This window comes from Homarus americanus, unplaced genomic scaffold (assembly GCF_018991925.1).
Source record: "Homarus americanus isolate GMGI-L3 unplaced genomic scaffold, GMGI_Hamer_2.0 scaffold32340, whole genome shotgun sequence".
Taxonomy (NCBI): Eukaryota; Metazoa; Arthropoda; class Malacostraca; order Decapoda; family Nephropidae; genus Homarus; species Homarus americanus.
The window spans coordinates 879,044-896,505 of record NW_024747232.1 but is presented as its reverse complement, the minus strand read 5'-3'; the positions used below and the strand labels follow the sequence as shown (position 1 = coordinate 896,505).

General features: G+C 41.8%; 2 protein-coding genes across 2 annotated transcripts in view; both read right to left on the bottom strand.

The window, feature by feature from the left end:
- The window catches only part of LOC121879502 (mRNA-capping enzyme-like), a 63,792-nt gene extending 62,076 nt beyond the window's left edge, over positions 1 to 1,716 (bottom strand). The window contains exon 1 of the mRNA XM_042386145.1: positions 1,595 to 1,716. The gene's annotated coding sequence lies outside the window, so the exon portion shown is untranslated. The remainder of the gene's footprint in view (positions 1 to 1,594) is intronic.
- An 11,764-nt stretch (positions 1,717 to 13,480) lies between these two features.
- The window catches only part of LOC121879508 (nodal modulator 1-like), a 44,143-nt gene continuing 40,161 nt past the window's right edge, over positions 13,481 to 17,462 (bottom strand). The window contains exon 12 of the mRNA XM_042386166.1: positions 13,481 to 16,982. Coding sequence (XP_042242100.1) covers positions 16,332 to 16,982 — 651 coding nt within the window. The 3' untranslated portion in view covers positions 13,481 to 16,331. The remainder of the gene's footprint in view (positions 16,983 to 17,462) is intronic.

Here is a 17,462-nt window from a genome sequence, read left to right as displayed (position 1 = left end):
ACTAACATCGTTACTAGACACTACTATCTCGCTTAATCTATTTTCTTCACTATCTCTGTTTATAGTCAGTTCCTCGGCTAACATGTTTAAATTTTCGGTGGTGAAAACTGTTGAAAAATACCTATTCAGATTATTGCTTGTTTCTCCGTCGTTATCAGTTAGCTCGCCGGTATCAGTCCAATCTTGTCTCGTGTTTTATTTGATACTTTTGAAAGAATCGCTTGGGGTTTAATTTCGCCTCCCTTGCTACCTTCAGTTCATTGTTCCTCTTTGCATTTCTTAGCTCGGTCTTAACCCTACTGGCCAATACCTTATATTAATCTCGGAGGTAAACTTTACGATTAATTCTCCAACCTATAGCCTTCCTTTGGCCAGTAATAATCTTTAAATAGTTATTTATCCATTTGGGGTCATTGTTATTTGATCCAAGTTTTCTGTATGGTATGTTCTGCCTTTGTGCAGTAAGTAACTCATTATTTAAATTGTTGTGAAACTCGTCAACTTCAGATCTCGTGATCAAGTCTCCAGGTAAAATGATCTTAATTGTGAATTACACGAAAGCGCTTGGGAACTTCGTGTTTTCTTCTTTCCTTGTGGTTATCAGCATATACCTAGATCACGCGCACCTACAGTGATTTACTTGCACATATATATATATATATATATATATATATATATATATATATATATATATATATATATATATAAGAAAAAAGATCACCTCTTCCACGTATGTACATTAATATATTCATAAGATAGAATGGAAAGATAAACAACAACAAATCAATTCCCCCCCCCTCTCCCTTATAGTCTACGTTGCTTTTTATCACTGTATTTTTATCATTCATGAAAAAATTTGGAAACTTTTACTTTTACTTTTTAGTCAGAGTTCGTTAACCTAAGTGGTCCGAGTTGGTTATCCGAGATGGTCAAGTTGGTATTTGATAGTCCAAGTTGGATATGGGCCGAGTTGGCCTGTAACCTGGAAACACAGTTTGGCTGTGTGAGGAAAGAAGGATGTACTATAATGGGTTATTCTAGTGTGACCGACATCCACACAGAAACGGTGGGCACAGTGGGCAAGACGCGTGTTACGAGCCCACGGCCTTTCCAGCGGTACACAGGATGCCAAATCCACCAGACATTGCCCAAAATTTTAAATTACACCATGCCAGAAATCAAAGTATGGTAATTTTTTTTTCTGCATGATATACCAGGGGGTCCAGGTTAGACATGCTGGTAAAGTTAGGTAAGTTTCTTTGGTTAGGTTGGTTGGGTCAGGCTCATTTATGTTCTGTGCATTCTCGTTTGTATTCAGGATCATGGTATTAGTATCTCCAGAAATTTTGGCTCAATTCCATAATATATTTCTGGTGCTAACCATTTTCTCCAACATTAAGACAATTACACATAAATACATATACATATATATGACTCAGATGATCATAATGATAATATAATGGAAACTATAGGTAATACCTAGCCTTCATTCAGTATTTGCCACTACCAGAAGGTGTCCGCTAACACAGTTCAAAATGCAACGACCAAAACCTTGTTATCTTATATACCAGTACTTATAATTCACCTCACATACCTCTGAACTATTTTGTACACTCGATGAGATTATATAAATATATTCTGTATATATAAGCGTCCCAGTAACAACTTTATACGAGCACTCAACTCAGCTTTCCAAACCGGGTCGGTTAAACACCACTTAGTTCACCTTTATCTCAATAACAACAGAAGCTTACGTAAGATAAATACAAAACCAACATTTACTGCATGTTTATACAATAGTTTTGTAAAATATTTAAATTATTTTATTCACTATATCATTAAATTACAAATATTTCCACAAAAGACATTTATATTATATATTTCCATTCAAATTGAATCATTTTAGTTTTGTCTAGCGGCTGTTAGTTTACTGGGAAAAAAAATGTGGTTCCCAGACGGGCCTTGGGGTGTACAGGAAATATGATGATAACCACAAGGAAAAAAGAAAACATGTGGTTATCAGCATATACATGGATCACGCGCACCTGCAGTAATTTATTTGCAAATACACACACACACACACACACATATATATATATATATATATATATATATATATATATATATATATATATATATATATATATATATATATATATATATATATATATATATATATATATATATAAATATGCAAGTAAATCACTGTAGGTGCGCGTGATCTAGGTATATGCTGATAACCACATAGGAAAAATTAAAAACGAATTTCCCAAGCACTTTCGAGTAATTCACACTTCAAGGGTGGAGTTACAACCCTCCCTCTTTCATTTTTTTTTTATCCTCTTCGCCACTGATCAGCTTGTTAGCGATCGGTCACGTCTCTGATTGCTTTTCCTTTTCTTTTATCCTCTTCACCAAAAGATCGGCTCGTTAGCCGCCTGGGCAAACTAAACGCCCTGGCGATCGGTCACGTTGTGGGGTACGAGTTGTTTGGGTTCACACTCAGGATGGGATGGAGAAAAGAAACTCACAAAGTGCTCTCTGTATACATGTTGTATTGGATGTACAATGCAGCTTGGTGCTGGGAAGTGGCAGCGTGGTTACAAGCGTGATGTAGAGAGAGCTGGTTGGTGAGGGTGCTCAGAGGAGGACCAGCTTGTGGGTCGCCATGCTCGCCGGCGGGAGCGAGGGCCGCCAGGCAGGAGCAGAGTAAGTGGTGTTACATGAAGACTGGCTGTAGGTTGAAAGAGAGAGGTCACCACGAGGTCAGGTCTTATATAGCGGAGGTAGACGTGGCTTAATAGTTGACCTCCGTGATGTAAGGCGGCGCTGGTTGACCTAGACGACGAGGCATACACTGGGGAATTTGCGGGGTCGGCTACTCAGCGACAAAAGCGTTTGTAGGGGAGGGATCCACTACAACGTCTCTGTCACGCACTGTTGGCAAATACTGGGCATGCACCGGCTCCTGAATGTACCTGAACCCGCTCCAGTGTTGGTCAAGTCTTGTCTTGAAAGAGCTCACACTCGGTGCCGTCACAACACTTTCTGGTAGATTGTTCCAAGAGTTTACAACCCTCACTCCGAAAAAGTTTGCCCTCACAGTTTTCTGGACTTGCGGCTTCTTCAATCTTGAACTGTGACCCCTTGTGGGGCGAGCGTCCACCAGCTCCAGGTAAGGACACTAGACTGAGTAGTGCCCCCTGAGATGCTTATACACCTCAACTAGGTCACCCCTTGCCCGTCTGTAGTATAAGCTAGGCAAGTTCGGGCGCTCCAATCTCTCATGGTAGCTGAGGTGCCGAAGTGCAGGCACCAGTCTGGTGGCCCTCCTTTGAACATTTTCAACCAACTGACAGTCCCTAGCATATCTCAGGGACCAGACTGGGTGACAGTACTCCACATGGGGAAGCACTTCACTCTTGAAGATCGTTACGAGGGACGGATCGTCTAGATATGAAAATCAAACTGAAGGGTACGGAATTCCCTAGCGTGGATAGAAGACTTACATGACCGCAAGCAATGTGTGGTGATTAATGGCACGAAATCGTCATCTGTACCTGTAACAAGTGGGGTACCGCAGGGTAGTGTATTGGGCCTGTTGTTTGTTTGTTTCATTGATATGCCTGACGTTGTACACTCCTCCATACAAATGTTTGCCGATGATGGCCCGGACTGTGAACTTCAGCTGGCTGCTGAGATTCAATGTCACGACATACACACGTACTATGTCCCAACGTCCTGTCCTAGGTCACTGAAGTTCATTGTCTCAACTAGATATCTAGACAGTTTCTTCATCCCGTTGGGACATATGATACGCCTCCTTTTACCATTGGTACGGTCCCCAGGTGCATCCTCTTACACTCCTTACCATTGGTACGCCCCAGGTGCATCCTCTTACACTTCGTGACATTGAATCTTAGCAGCCATTTCTTCGACCATTCTTGGAGCCCACAGAGGTCCTTCTGCAGCTCTTCACAGTCCGCTTGGTTCTTCATTTCCCGAAATAACTTGGCTTCATCGGCAAACATTTGTATGGAGGAATGTACAACGTTAGGCATGTCATTTATGAAACAAACAAACAACAGCGGGCCCAATACACTGCCCTGTGGTACCCCACTTGTGACGTACGGATGACGATTTCGTGCCATTAATCACCACACACTACTTGCTGTCATGTAGAAAGTCTTCTATCCACGCTAGGACATTTCCCCGAATTCAGTACTCTTCCAGTTTGATTTTCAGCCTTTCATGAGGTACATTGTCGAAAGCCTTGGCAAAATCTAGGTAAATATTTTCGATATTACTGCCCCGTTTCAGAATATGGGTCCAAATATCCAACACCTTGAGCAATTGTGTTAAGCAGGAGCGCCCGGCATAAAACCGTGTTGGCAATCCTTTACAAGGTTGTTTCGTAGTAGATGTTCCATTGCGGCATCTCTGATAATACTCTCAAGTACTTTACATATTATGCTGATCAGGCTCACCGGTCTATATTTGTTGTGGAGTGACGATCGCCCTTCTTGAAGATAAGACTCACATAAGCCACTTTCCATTCACTGGGGACCTTTTGTTCATCCAGGCATTTACAAAACAGGATCTTCAGGGGCTCGGCAAGCTCGTTGCACAACTCTCTTAGCACTCTAGGATGCACCATGTCAGGGCCGGGACTCTTATGGACCTTTAGCCTGGACGGTTTATTTCTAATACCCTCTTCTGTGAACACAATGTGGGTCAGTGCTGTGTCGAACCGTCTGTCCACAAACGCAGGAAGGTTAATTGCATCCTCTCTTGTGAACACTGAGGAAAAGAAGATGATCAATGCCTCAGCTTTATCCTGGTTAGAATCTGCGTAACTACCATCTTCAAGCCTCAGGTCTGATACTCCTACTCGTGTTTTCAATTTCGACTTTGCATAGCGGTAAAACGCCTTTGGGTTTGACTTGATCTCGCTTGCAACCAACCTCTGGAACTCCATTTTAGCCCTTCTACACTCTCTCTTTGCTTGGTTTCTGGCTCTTGCATACATCCTCCTGTCCTGCTCATCGTTTGACCCAACCCACATCTTGAATTTCTGTTTTTCTTTCTTAATTCTGTCAACCGCCGCATGGTTCATGTGTAGGGATCCCCTCGTTTTCCAGGAGGCACTGGGTTTGGTCTTCGGTATATATTTATCGATCAAATGGGTCACTTTATTGGTTATGATATCCAGTGTAGTGTCTGCGTTCTTGTGCTTTAATGAGTCAGGACAGTTGATACCTTGTCGTGGATTCCTCCCCTACAAACGCTTGTCGCTGAGTAGCCGACCCCGCGAATTCCCCAGTGTATGCATCGTGGTCTAGGTCAACCAGCGCCGCCTTACATGACGGAGGTCAACTATTAAGCCACGCCTACCTCCGCTATATAAGACCTGACCTCGTGGTGACCTACCTCTCTCTTTCTACCTACAGCCGCAGCAAGCAACACCTCATCCTCCACTCCTGCCTGGCGGTCCTCTCTCCGGCCGGCGAGCATGGCGACCCACAAGCTGGTCCTCCTCTGAGCACCCTCACCAACCAGCTCACTCTACATCACGCTTGTAACCATGCTGCCACTTCCCAGCACCAAGCTGCACTGTACATCCAATACAATATGTATACAGAGAGCACAATGTGAGTTTCCTTTCTCCATCCCATCCTGAGTGTGAACCAAACAACCCGTACCCCACAACCTCTCATCTCTTCCCTCATCCCGTTGCAATTTCCCTTGTAATATTTGCGCCTTGGCCTGGCCTTATCCTGAACTAGGTAACAGTTAAATCTGAATGACAACACTATATGGTGACTGGTGCCAACTGGGGCAAGGTGTTCCAGTTTGGCCACCATACCCTTCTCGTTTGTTATGATGAGGTCAAGTGGCTTGGGTGTTTACTCCCCTCTGTAATATGTCGGGTCTCTAACACGTTGGAACAGAAAATTATCTCTCAAAGTTTCTACAAAAAGAGTAGCAGGGTTATTCAAGTCATTTGGGGGGTGGACTCGTTTCTCCAGTCGATGTCGCCATAGTTAAAGTCCCCCATGATAAGGAGGTGGCTAGGATTGAGCATCGCCGCGTTGTCTATTAAGGCTCTTAAGTTCCTTTGATTTAGTGGGCCACAGTTTGGGGATCTGTAGATACACCTGACAATAAGTAAGTCTCTTCCCTTTATTTTATTTCTACACCACTTGGACTCTTCAAAAACATCCTCTCCCTGTACCCTCGCCTGGCTGGCTCTAAGGTCTTGCCTAGCATAAATAACCACACACCTCTTGCAAGTTTCTTGAGAAAGGTTCGTAAATGAGTCATATCCAGCAATACTGAAGTCAAATTCCTCTGGATCGATTCTCCTGTTCTTGTACAACAGTTCTACAACTCCTACAATATCTGGTTGGTGTACTTTCAGTAGTATTTCAAACTCCTCTCTCTTATCAAGAAACGTGTCAGTATTAGTGTACATGACATTCAAGCCAGAATTTGTTCTCGGTAACGTCTCCACTCTTAGTAGTAACCCTGTGGGGTATGGTAGTTTGTGTTCACTCAGTATGTGATGGAGGAAGGAGACTCACAATGTGCTCTCTGTATACATGTTGTATTGGATGTACAATGCAGCTTGGTGCTGGGAAGGCAGCATGGTTACAAGCGTGATGTAAAGAGAGCTGGTTGGTGAGGGTGCTCAGAGGAGGACAGCTTGTGGGTCGCCATGCTCGCAGGCGGGAGCGAGGACCACCAGGCAGGCGGAGGAGGAGGAGGTGTTGCTGGCTGGTTGGTGTAGGTAGAAAGAGACAGGTCACCACGAGGTCAGGTCTTAAATAGCGGGGGGTATGCATGGCTTAGTAGTTGACCCCCGCTCCGTGATGTATGGCGGCGCTGGTTGACCTAGACCACGAGGCACACACTGTGGAATTCGTGGGGTCGGCTACGCAGCGACAAACAGCGTTTGTAGGGGAGAAATCCACTACAACCCCGCTCACCCCCCCATTCTCAGAAGCTGCAGCATTTGCTAAGTACACTGTATTTTGCAGGGTGTGGTTAGAAATGTCATTGTTTACACGGCGCTCGCCTCCTGTCCAGTACAGTAGGCGGAGCTGGTGCCGCCTCCCAGGTGGGGGATAGAGCAGGAGGAGGGTGCACTGCTGCCCCCTGGCCCTGTGTCGGCACACTTGCTTCCACTACCCTCCCCCTATATATAACCCATGTACACCCGGCCCCGTTCCTCCTTGACTCCTCCCTCTTCTGCTTCAAGTCCTGCAGGAGCTTCTTGTGCTGTTCCCTCTGCATTATCATGCGATATGGGTGAATGAATACACCCCGAAATGCCTCGCTCCTTGCTAAGTTTTTTGCCTGCCGAATAACCTGCCATTTCTCTTCCTCGCTCACCAGTGTGATCCTGAGGGGGCGAGGCTTATCCCCCTGCTTTTGTCCCAGCCTCCTCACATCCTGAGGGATTGATGGAATCTTCAGAACCTCTGTAGAAATATTTTGAAACTGCATTTTATCGTGTGCTACCTTACTCTCAGTTCCCTTCCCTTGGCTCTCGGGGACTCCAAAAACTATTACAGTCCATTGTTCCTGCCCTGGAAACGTTTCTGTTGTTCCTCCTCTCCCCTAACAGTAGGCCTGTTAATTTTCATTTCTTCGACACACTTCTTCAGAGTCCCTAGCTGCTGTAGAACCTGTTCTGATCCTGCATTACTCTCCGCCCCCTCCCGTGGCATAACTCCTCTTAGCAACCACCTCCATTCTATCGGCTACTTCCTCAGTCTTAACAAGGATCTTTTTCCCAACTTGCTCTAGTTTGGCAACCAGCAGGGCTCCAGCTTCATCTATTTTCGTCCCTAGAGAACTCGTTCCCTTATGGCTTACAATCGCCTCATTCACCTTGACTATGCAGTCAGGGCAATACCAGCAACAGCCTTCATGCTTTACGGCAGTTAGTATCTTCCTAAACGTTGCATTAGTCAGGCCTGTATCCTCCATATCCGACGTCCCCCTGCAGTAATCACATATCATACTCATGGTTGTTGTTGTTGTTGTGGGGGGGGTGCAGACTGTGTATAGATCTACACCTATTTAAAAAATAAAGAGAGAATAAAAAAGAACAGTATTTGGCTACTCTCTGTTGCGTATAGAGTTGTCTTCTGCTATCACTGCGTACACTGTATATCCCTGTGAATGGTGTATTATAGACACAGTCCCGCTTACCCAACTTCCACCACTTGTTACCAGCGGCTAGGGTCGTATGTACTAAAGCAGTACAGGTTGACAATCCCTTATCCGAAATCCTTGGGGCCAGAGGCATTTCGGATTTCGGAATTTTTCGGTTTTCAGAATTATTATTAATTTTTTTTATGTGTATTAGCCCACTCGGGCATAGATCACTGACCCACATCAGGGCCTGGGGGGGCGAAAATATAATAAAAAATATAATAATAATAATAATAATAATAATTCATAGGTCTAGGTCGTGTTTCTCACTTTTGATCTTTTTTCATTCTTGCATTTCTTTATTAGTACAGGTATTATTATTATCATTATTTTATTATTACAGTACTCCTGTATTATTGTTATTTTTATTAATTTTGTTTTATTATTATTATTATTATTATTATGATTACTATTATTAATGTTATATTATTTTATTTTGGTGTATTTTTATTAAAATTTTTATTTACTATGAATAATTATTATTATTATAATAATTATTACTATTACATTTTCGCCCCCCAGACCCTGATGTGGGTCAGTGATCTATGCCCGGGTGGGCTAATCCCTGTTAAAAAAAAAGTAAAAATAAATAAAAATTGCCCCACAAAAAAAAACTTTTGGTTTTCTGAGCTTTTCGGTTTTCGGAATTTCGGATAAAGGGTTGTCAACCTAGTTATCTCACAAGTGTTGTCGAATTACCAATGGCTGTCCCGCCAGTCTCTTGTAATTCCCCTACGATTGGTATCAGTCTACAGACAAACAATAGGCAGGTAGATTTCCACCAGGTCAGAAACACACCTGTGCACTGTAGTCTTCTTTAATAAACACCACTTCTTCACTATGTTGACAATGAATAGAAGTTCTCGGGCCATTGCGCGAAGAAGGCAAATCAAGCAACTAAATTATTAGATTTTATAAGAAGGTCGTTAAGATATCCTTCGTAACGATGTTCAAGAGTAAAATGCTTCCCCGTCTGGAGTACTTCTCACCCTGTCTGGTCCCCGAGATATGCTAGGGACTGTCAGTTGACTGAAAATGTCCAAAGTCTGGTTTTGAAAGAGCTCACACTCAGTGCCGTCAAAACACTCTCTGGCAGATTGTTCCAAGAGTTCACAATTCTCACTCCAATAAAGTTTGCCCTCACTGTTTTCTGGACTTGTGGCCAGTGGCGTATATACAGTATGTTCATGGAAAGGGGAGGGGGGGGGGGAGGGCAAGTCTCATGATTCTCAGCATAAGGCTATGTAAAAGGATACCCTTTTTATTTTTCATTCGCTTTTTTTAGCAAGCATATTTTATTCACATAACAGTACAATAAGCAGATATATAGTACAGTATAGGTTTAATTTGCAACTGCATTTTTGGAAACTGTTATAAAACAAATTATACAGTGTACAGGCAATTGTAATCATAGAACACAACTTTTATTTATCCTTTTTTACCTGTAATTTTATCCTTTTATCCTCAAGAAGGGCGATCGTCACTCCACGAACAACTATAGATCGGTGAGCCTGACCAGCATAATATGTAAAGTACTTGAGAGTATTATCAGAGATGCCGCGATGGAACATTTACTACGAAACAACCTTGTAAAGGATTGCCAACACGGTTTTATGCCGGGGTGCTCCTGCTTAACACAATTGCTCAAGGTATTGGATATTTGGACCCATATTCTGGAACGGGGTGGTAATATCGACAATATTTACCTAGATTTTGCCAAGGCTCTCGACAGTGTACCCCATGAAAGGCTGAAAATCAAACAGGAAAGGTACGGAATTCGGGGAAATGTCAAAGCGTGGATAGAAGACTTTCTACATGACCGCAAGCAGTGTGTGGTGATTAATGGCACGAAATCATCAACTGTACCTGTCACAAGTGGGGTACCACAGGGCAGTGTATTGGGCCTGCTGTTGTTTGTTTGTTTCATAAATGACATGCCTAACATTGTACACTCCTCCATACAAATGTTTGCCAATGACCCCAAGTTATTTTGGGAAATCAAGAACCAAGCGGACTGTGAAGAGCTGCAGAAGGACCTCTGTGGGCTCCAAGAATGGTCGAAGAAATGGCTGCTGAGATTCTTTGTCATGAAGTGTAAGAGGATGCACCTGGGGCATACCAACGGTAAGGAGGCGTATCATGTGTCCCAACAGGATAAAGAAACTGCACTATTTGAGACTGAATGTGAGAAGGACCTAGGTGTGTATGTTGACAATGAGCTGAAGTTCTCGGGCCATTGCGAGAAGAAGGTAAATCAGGCAAATAAATTATTGGGTCTTATAAGAAGGTCGTTCGGATACGTAGATGGTCTGTTACCCCGTCTGGTCCCCGAGATATGCTAGGGACTGTCAGTTGGTTGAAAATGTTCAAAAGAGGGCCACCAGACTGGTGCCTGCCCTTCGGCACCTCAGCTACCCTGAGAGATTGGAGCTCCTGAACTTGCCTAGTTTATACTAGACGGGCAAGGGGTGACCTAATTGAGGTGTATAAGCATCTCAAGGGGCACTACTCAGTCGAGTGTCCTTACTTGGAGCTGGCGGACGCTTGCCCCACAAGGGGACACTGCTCAAGATTGAAGAAGCCGCAAGTCCAGAAAACTGTGAGGGCAAACTTTTTCAGAGTGAGAGTTGTGAACTCTTGGAACAACCTACCAGAAAGTGTTGTGACGGCACCGAGTGTGAGCTTTTCAAGACAAGGCTTGACCAACATTGGAGCGGGTTCAGGTACATTCAGGAGCCGGTGCATGCCCAGTACTTGCCAACAGTGCGTAAGAGAGACGTGACCGATCGCCCAAGAGGCTAATGAGCCGATCTTATGGTGAAGAGGATAAAAGAAAGGGAAAAGTAATCAGAGACGTGACTCATCGCACAAGCGGTTAACGAGCCGATCAGTGGTGAAGAGGTTTAAAAGAAAAAGTAAATCTAGTGAAATATGGCAGGGCGGGAGGAGAGCTACAATTGCAGACGATACTTGAACTAGCGTTCACTCCCTCATTACCAGGTTCCCATTGCCAGGCATACAATTGAAATATGTAGGGGAGAAATACAATTAACTTATACAGCTCCTCCTCGACTTACGACGGGGTTAGGGACCCAAATCTAGGTCGTAAGTTGAAATGGTTCTAAGTCAAAAATGCTTAAATAACACATAGAAAATCTAAAATGGGCGTCACATTTTCTTCTCAGCACCACAAAACTCTCACTTTTAAGCTTGCCAGCCAATTTAAAGTGAATTACAAACGAAAATTTTGTCTGTGTACTGAAGTTGGGTCTCGAAAATACGTAATTTGACAAAATTTTGGTACGACTGAGGCAAGTAGTAAGTGCGGGTGGTCCTAAGTCGGGGAGGAGCTGTAGTCTAATTTGAAAATGGTGACGAGCACAATGATAAACAACTCATATAAAGCATGAATTTACCTACGTTAACATAATAAAATAAACATTGAATCATTACTAGAGTGAATGAAATAATATTCCCACAAACAATTGATAACTTTTGGGCACTTATGTCCCGTGCGTTGACCCCTTGGTCCCTTAAAAATTTAGCTCAAGGCGGACATATCATCTGAGGACCAATTTTTTCCTTTTTTTTTTTTATTGTTGAATTATTTTAATTTTTGTATTATTTTTGGGCAAATAATTTTGTCCAGCTAAAGCGATATCCTCCTTAGCAGGGTCCGCCTAACAAGGTTTTACTGTATATACAGAGAGCAACTGACGTCTAATGGGAAGACCTAGTCCCTGAAGGAAAGGTGGGGGAGAAGAAAAGGCATTCGATGGGGGAGGGAGGGATAAGAGGGTAAGCTAAGTGAGGTAGGTGGTCAAGGTGCTAATGGACACAAGAAAATCAAAGGGAAAATCTACTGTCATGGCCACTGCCACCTGACCTGACCTCATGAGATCTCTTGGAATGTGACCACGTGGTCTCTCCCCACATTCACACCGCACCCTTCACAGCTCCACCCATACCATACCCTCCACCCACACAACTCATTTACTATGGAATAATTAATCAATTAATTTAGAAATATATTATTAATTTGCCACAGACATGAAAACTCTTTGTTCCTGCACTGCTTGTCAAGGAAATGGTAACAATAAATCTACGAGGTCTGTCGAAAAAGAAACCAAACTTTTTAAATAGCACGCCAACGAGCCGGAGCATGCGTGCTAACAATGGGAGCACTGTGTAGCAGTGACCTTGACCTTTAGTCTAACACTAGCCGCATCACGCCATGTCAATTAGTCATTGAGTTACACGTGCTAGAGTGCACTTGGTGAATTGTTGCTAGTTGAACAATGAAGGATCTTGAAGAGCAACGTGTTTGTGTGAAATTGTTTCAAATTGGGAAAAACTTTTAAGGAGACTTTTCAAATGTTGCAACAGGCTTATGGGGAGGATTGTTTGAGCCGTAAGCAATGTCATGTATAGTACCAGCGTTTCAAAAGGGGAAGAACATCCACCGAAGACGATTCAAAATCTGGACGTCAAGAGTCGCTCAAATGTGGGTGATGTTTATCGTCTTTTTTGATTGGAAGGGCGTCATTCATTGTGAGTTTGTTCCACGTGGTCAGACAGTCAATAAAGAGTTTTACTTGGTGGTCCTGAAGCGTTTGAGGGAGGCAGTGCGAAGGAAGAGGCCTGAGGAGTGGACAAACAAGACCTGGATGCTGCACCATGACAATGCACCTGCTCACACGTCGCTCCTTATCCGTGACTTTTTGGCGAAGCACGAGACGAATATTGTCCCCCAGCTGCCCTACTCTCCGGATTTGGCCCCTGTGGACTTTTTTTTTTTTTTAAAGTTGAAATGCATCCTGAAAGATCGCCGATTTCAAACGATAAGGAGATAGAAGAAAATTCGCTACGAGACCTGCACACCATCCCTCAAAACGCGTTCCAGGACACGTTCCAGAACTAGAAAAAAACTTTGGGAGAGGTGTATCAACAGTGGAGGGGAGTACTTTGAAGGAGACAAGTCTGATTAAGTTGTAAGTATAGCAATAATTATTATTTTTTTTAAAGTTCGGTTTCTTTTTGGACAGACCTCATATACTTAAGACTGGGGAGGTCACTGTAAATTTACCCTAAATCTTCAATATAAATTCATTGAGATTACAGTACAGTACAAGTAATTCCATGGAACTCTTAACAATATATTGCATATTTCCAATAAAATGCTGCAAGTACTTATTTGATAAATTCCATACCAATATTTTTATGACTTAAAATATAACTAGAAAAAGTAAAAAACAAAAACAATGAGACATTTTTATTTAACAATGACAATACTGTATATCTTGTGCAAGTCAAATTTTCATTACAATGCTTATATGTTCAGAAATTTTATACTTTACTGAAGACATGTCTAAAATGAAAAGCCAAAGTCACTTCAGCATCAACTTATGGAATGATGAAATTCAATATGAATTGTCACATTTTATCTAATAACATTGGTCTTACTAGGAATAAGATGCTATGGAAATTCATGTATAAAAATGAAAGGATCCTAAAATTTTATTTTATAGAGCCCTTGAGGAATGATTTGTATATCAGTGCCACCACAGCTGGGGGCCATTTTGACTAATGTAACTCCAAACTAAGGTGTTCATGGTTAATCCAAAGGGTAATCTATTCCACAGCAGCTATCATTGTTCTTTAATGTAAAGGTTGCCCAAAATTTAGGAGCCTGATGAGTTACTTTGCTTCACAGGTCACCATACAACCTGTTCCCTAAATCTCTAGGCTAAAAACTAAGTTCATAGTACAACACCCTCACTCCATCTTTAGCAGAGGCATCCCATGGAGGTGGAAAGGACATAAACTGTTCCTCAATGACTCGGTTATATTAAGGGTTTTCGGGATTAAATTTCCATTTTAGAACAACTTGTGTTCTGGCAGTAATCTGTGAAAAGGGAGGAGGGTGAAAGAAATTCCAGCTATGTATTGTGCAACATATTCCTCTCCAGGAATTTTGCTCCACCAAGTTGATTTTAGTCACATGAACTAACCTTAGAAGTCCCCTACCCCATGCAAACCCCTTGGTGCAGCCCTGGACAGCTAGAAAGATGCATGACAAGTAAATGCATCATCAAAAATAACCAAATTATGTAACTGCTGATGATGGCTTTATAAACCCAAAATTCCAGGAGGCTCCAAGTCTAGATCTGACCAACACAATCTTATCTATGAGAATAGTACTCCTAGGCCAAAAACAGCAACACAAAATATATAGCAAGCTATATACTGTTATATTAAATTACATGTGAAACAAGCTAGATAATTTTTACATGTTAAGGAGAGCAATGGAACTTAAGGCTCTTATGACCTAAGTATCCCTCAAGGGGTGCTTCTTGGTTACAGTTCACGAAAGTCAAACGAACAGAGTAGTCTTGTAGTTCAAATTTGGGGAAAAAATGCAATGAACCTTACTCTCACTGAAGCACCTTAACACTCTTGGGTATGGGTAGGCGCTCTCTTGCAAGACGCACGTGACTGCACCGCACGGAAGATAATTGAACATAATGAGTCATAGCAAGCTTGTTATTTGAGATAAAAAGGTGGGATATGTTGCATTAACATTGTAAATAGTCTACAAACAGTTTCATATAATTATTCACCATAAAATAATTATTTCTATATTTAAGTGCAAGTAGAAGGCATCAGGAGGCACCTCACTATCACTATGTGGTGCAATCTCCTTGCACTTTTTATGTTTTCCCATCCCTCCACCCTCACCAGCAACACGAGGCATGGTTCAAAACTCACACAACACTGTTATGAATAAATGAAATCACTGTGATAAACGAGAAATCGGCTCAAGCCACAAGAAAGTGTGTGGGAAATGTGGATCAAGGTTATGTCCTGCATCGTTGAAACACAGAGGGAGACTGGTGTGGTAACTTAACCTTGGAGGGCAGTCTGCATAATTGCCATATCGCGTCAACATTGCCAAATATGTGTCTTGCGCATACACAAATATAATATTTTTCATTTTTTTTACTTCATATGCAAATTTGCATTTGAAAACCCTAAAGCAATGCTTTATATCATACATTATTTTGCATATGAAAACCCTAGTGATGCTTTATATCATACATAATTTTGTGTATGAAAACCCTTAAGTGGTTTTATATCATACATTATTTTGCGTATGAAAACCCCATGAGTGTTAACCTGGAGTAGCCAGTTATTAAGCTCCAATACATTCTCAAGTGGGGAAAGACAATAAGCCCCCCCTAGTCAGTTTTACTTCAGACTATATTAGTGCACTCCTCTTAAAAGCAAGGGTGGGGTTCTCCACAACCTATGAAAGATTGTATAAAAATATAAAACTGACTGCACTAGCCTGTTCCTACATAACACTTGAAGGGAAAAGGCAGGCACAAATCCTGTCTTGACCAAAGAAAAAAACTTGCACAGTGGAAGACTAGTCCCACAAACCCGTGAAAAAAAAAAAGGCTGGAACTCAATTCTTTCAACCTGACTGGTGAGAGACAAGAAATTTTGCTGGGGTGTAGGAGTGGTATTGCAAACTATTTTGCAGCTGAAAGACAGCTGGGGTATGTGTTGTGCTGCAAGCTGTGACACAATGTTTCACCAGGCTTCCAGCTTTATAGCAACTTTGCCTTTTAACCTCCCTTTTGAGGGTGATGGTTGTCATGACTCATGAGGGGAGTTAGTTAGTTAGTGATTTGGTTTGGCCCTGGCTTACACAAAGTCATTCTAAAATGACAGATTATAAAAAGACATTTAAAAGTATAAAATCTATACTAAATAAGGCAAACAAATTTCAAAAACATCTTTATCCAGTATTCAATTCTTAGTTTATACAATCATGACTTTCAGCATATACTGCATGCTACTTTGATGGCTGGACAATATTCACAAATCTAGGTTAATAATAAAAAATATGAATCTTATAAATCTTAATACAGAAAATCAAACAATACAGGGGTACAAACAAAACTAAACAAATTCATTTTTGCCAACTTCATATACAAACATAATAAGTATACCACTAAAGCAGTGCAATATACCTTTTTTCAAAGGAAATATGTACCTGATTCTCCCTCATTCATATGTACTGTATTACTCATATCTGACTGCTACACTTTTCTTGATTTCACCTTCTTCCTTACTGCCTCAATGACAGGTATATCTGATGAAACTGATGAAGATTTTTGAGTTGCTCTGGGTGCAGAGAAACTAGTTATTATCTCTGAAGCCTTTTCCACCATTGGACCCATTTTGTCATAATTAAAAGCTATAGTTACTAAAACAATAGCAATAGCAAAGCCCACCACTGTTCCTTGACTCATTTCTGCATCTACACCTCTTAATACTGGCTTAAAACTGAGGTTCACATGCTTAAATGCAGAATCAGCAACAAAAGTGATTTCTGGGATAGTAAATTGATACTGAGAAGTGGGTAGGTTGGATTCCAAGCGTATGTAGTAAGTGCGTCTGTCTGCAGTCATTGGAGGTAACATAAAGTATGGATGAAGGCCCAGTTTGATGGTGTGAATGGGAGAGTCAGGAAGATCCTCACGGTACAGATGTGCCACTAAAGAGGATAGGTGTTGGGGATCTGTATCCACCTTTGCAGCAACATCCATCTGGTTGAATGGCCGCAACACTATGAGTTTCAAGTCACGTACATCTTCATTGTCAGTGTGAACTGTACGGGTGGCTGGCAAGGTTCGCTGAACGTGCAAATTAATGCCACTTCCAGCCTTCAGTCTCAGCTCATACTGACACTGAAAAAGAGCAAATAAATTAGCAACATTCAAATTAACTCCTGTAACTAAATCTGAGCATTCAATTTCAAAGCTTCACTACTTTTCAAAGAGATTAGGCAGTATGGTATAGATTACCTTTTACTCTTACCTTTTGTTATTTTACTATTTTCATTGTATAAGTGATATCCCCATTAGCTGGAATAATTGGTACAGAGCTCTTCCAGGAATGAGCGGTTTCCAGGTATAGAGACAAATTTCTCATCCCGGAATTTTTCTGAGAAATGGAGTATAATTTCAAAGAGCCTAAACTATGCATCTTGCACAGACAGACGCAGAGCTTTATTTATTTATGCAAACACCACTGTACACGTACATTACTGTTCTGTATTATAAATAAACAATATACAATTCTGTATACAATATGCACTGTACAGTCAACCTTCGCTTTACGCGGTCCCACTTTACGCGTATCCACGTCTACGCGGTACCCTGCCGAAC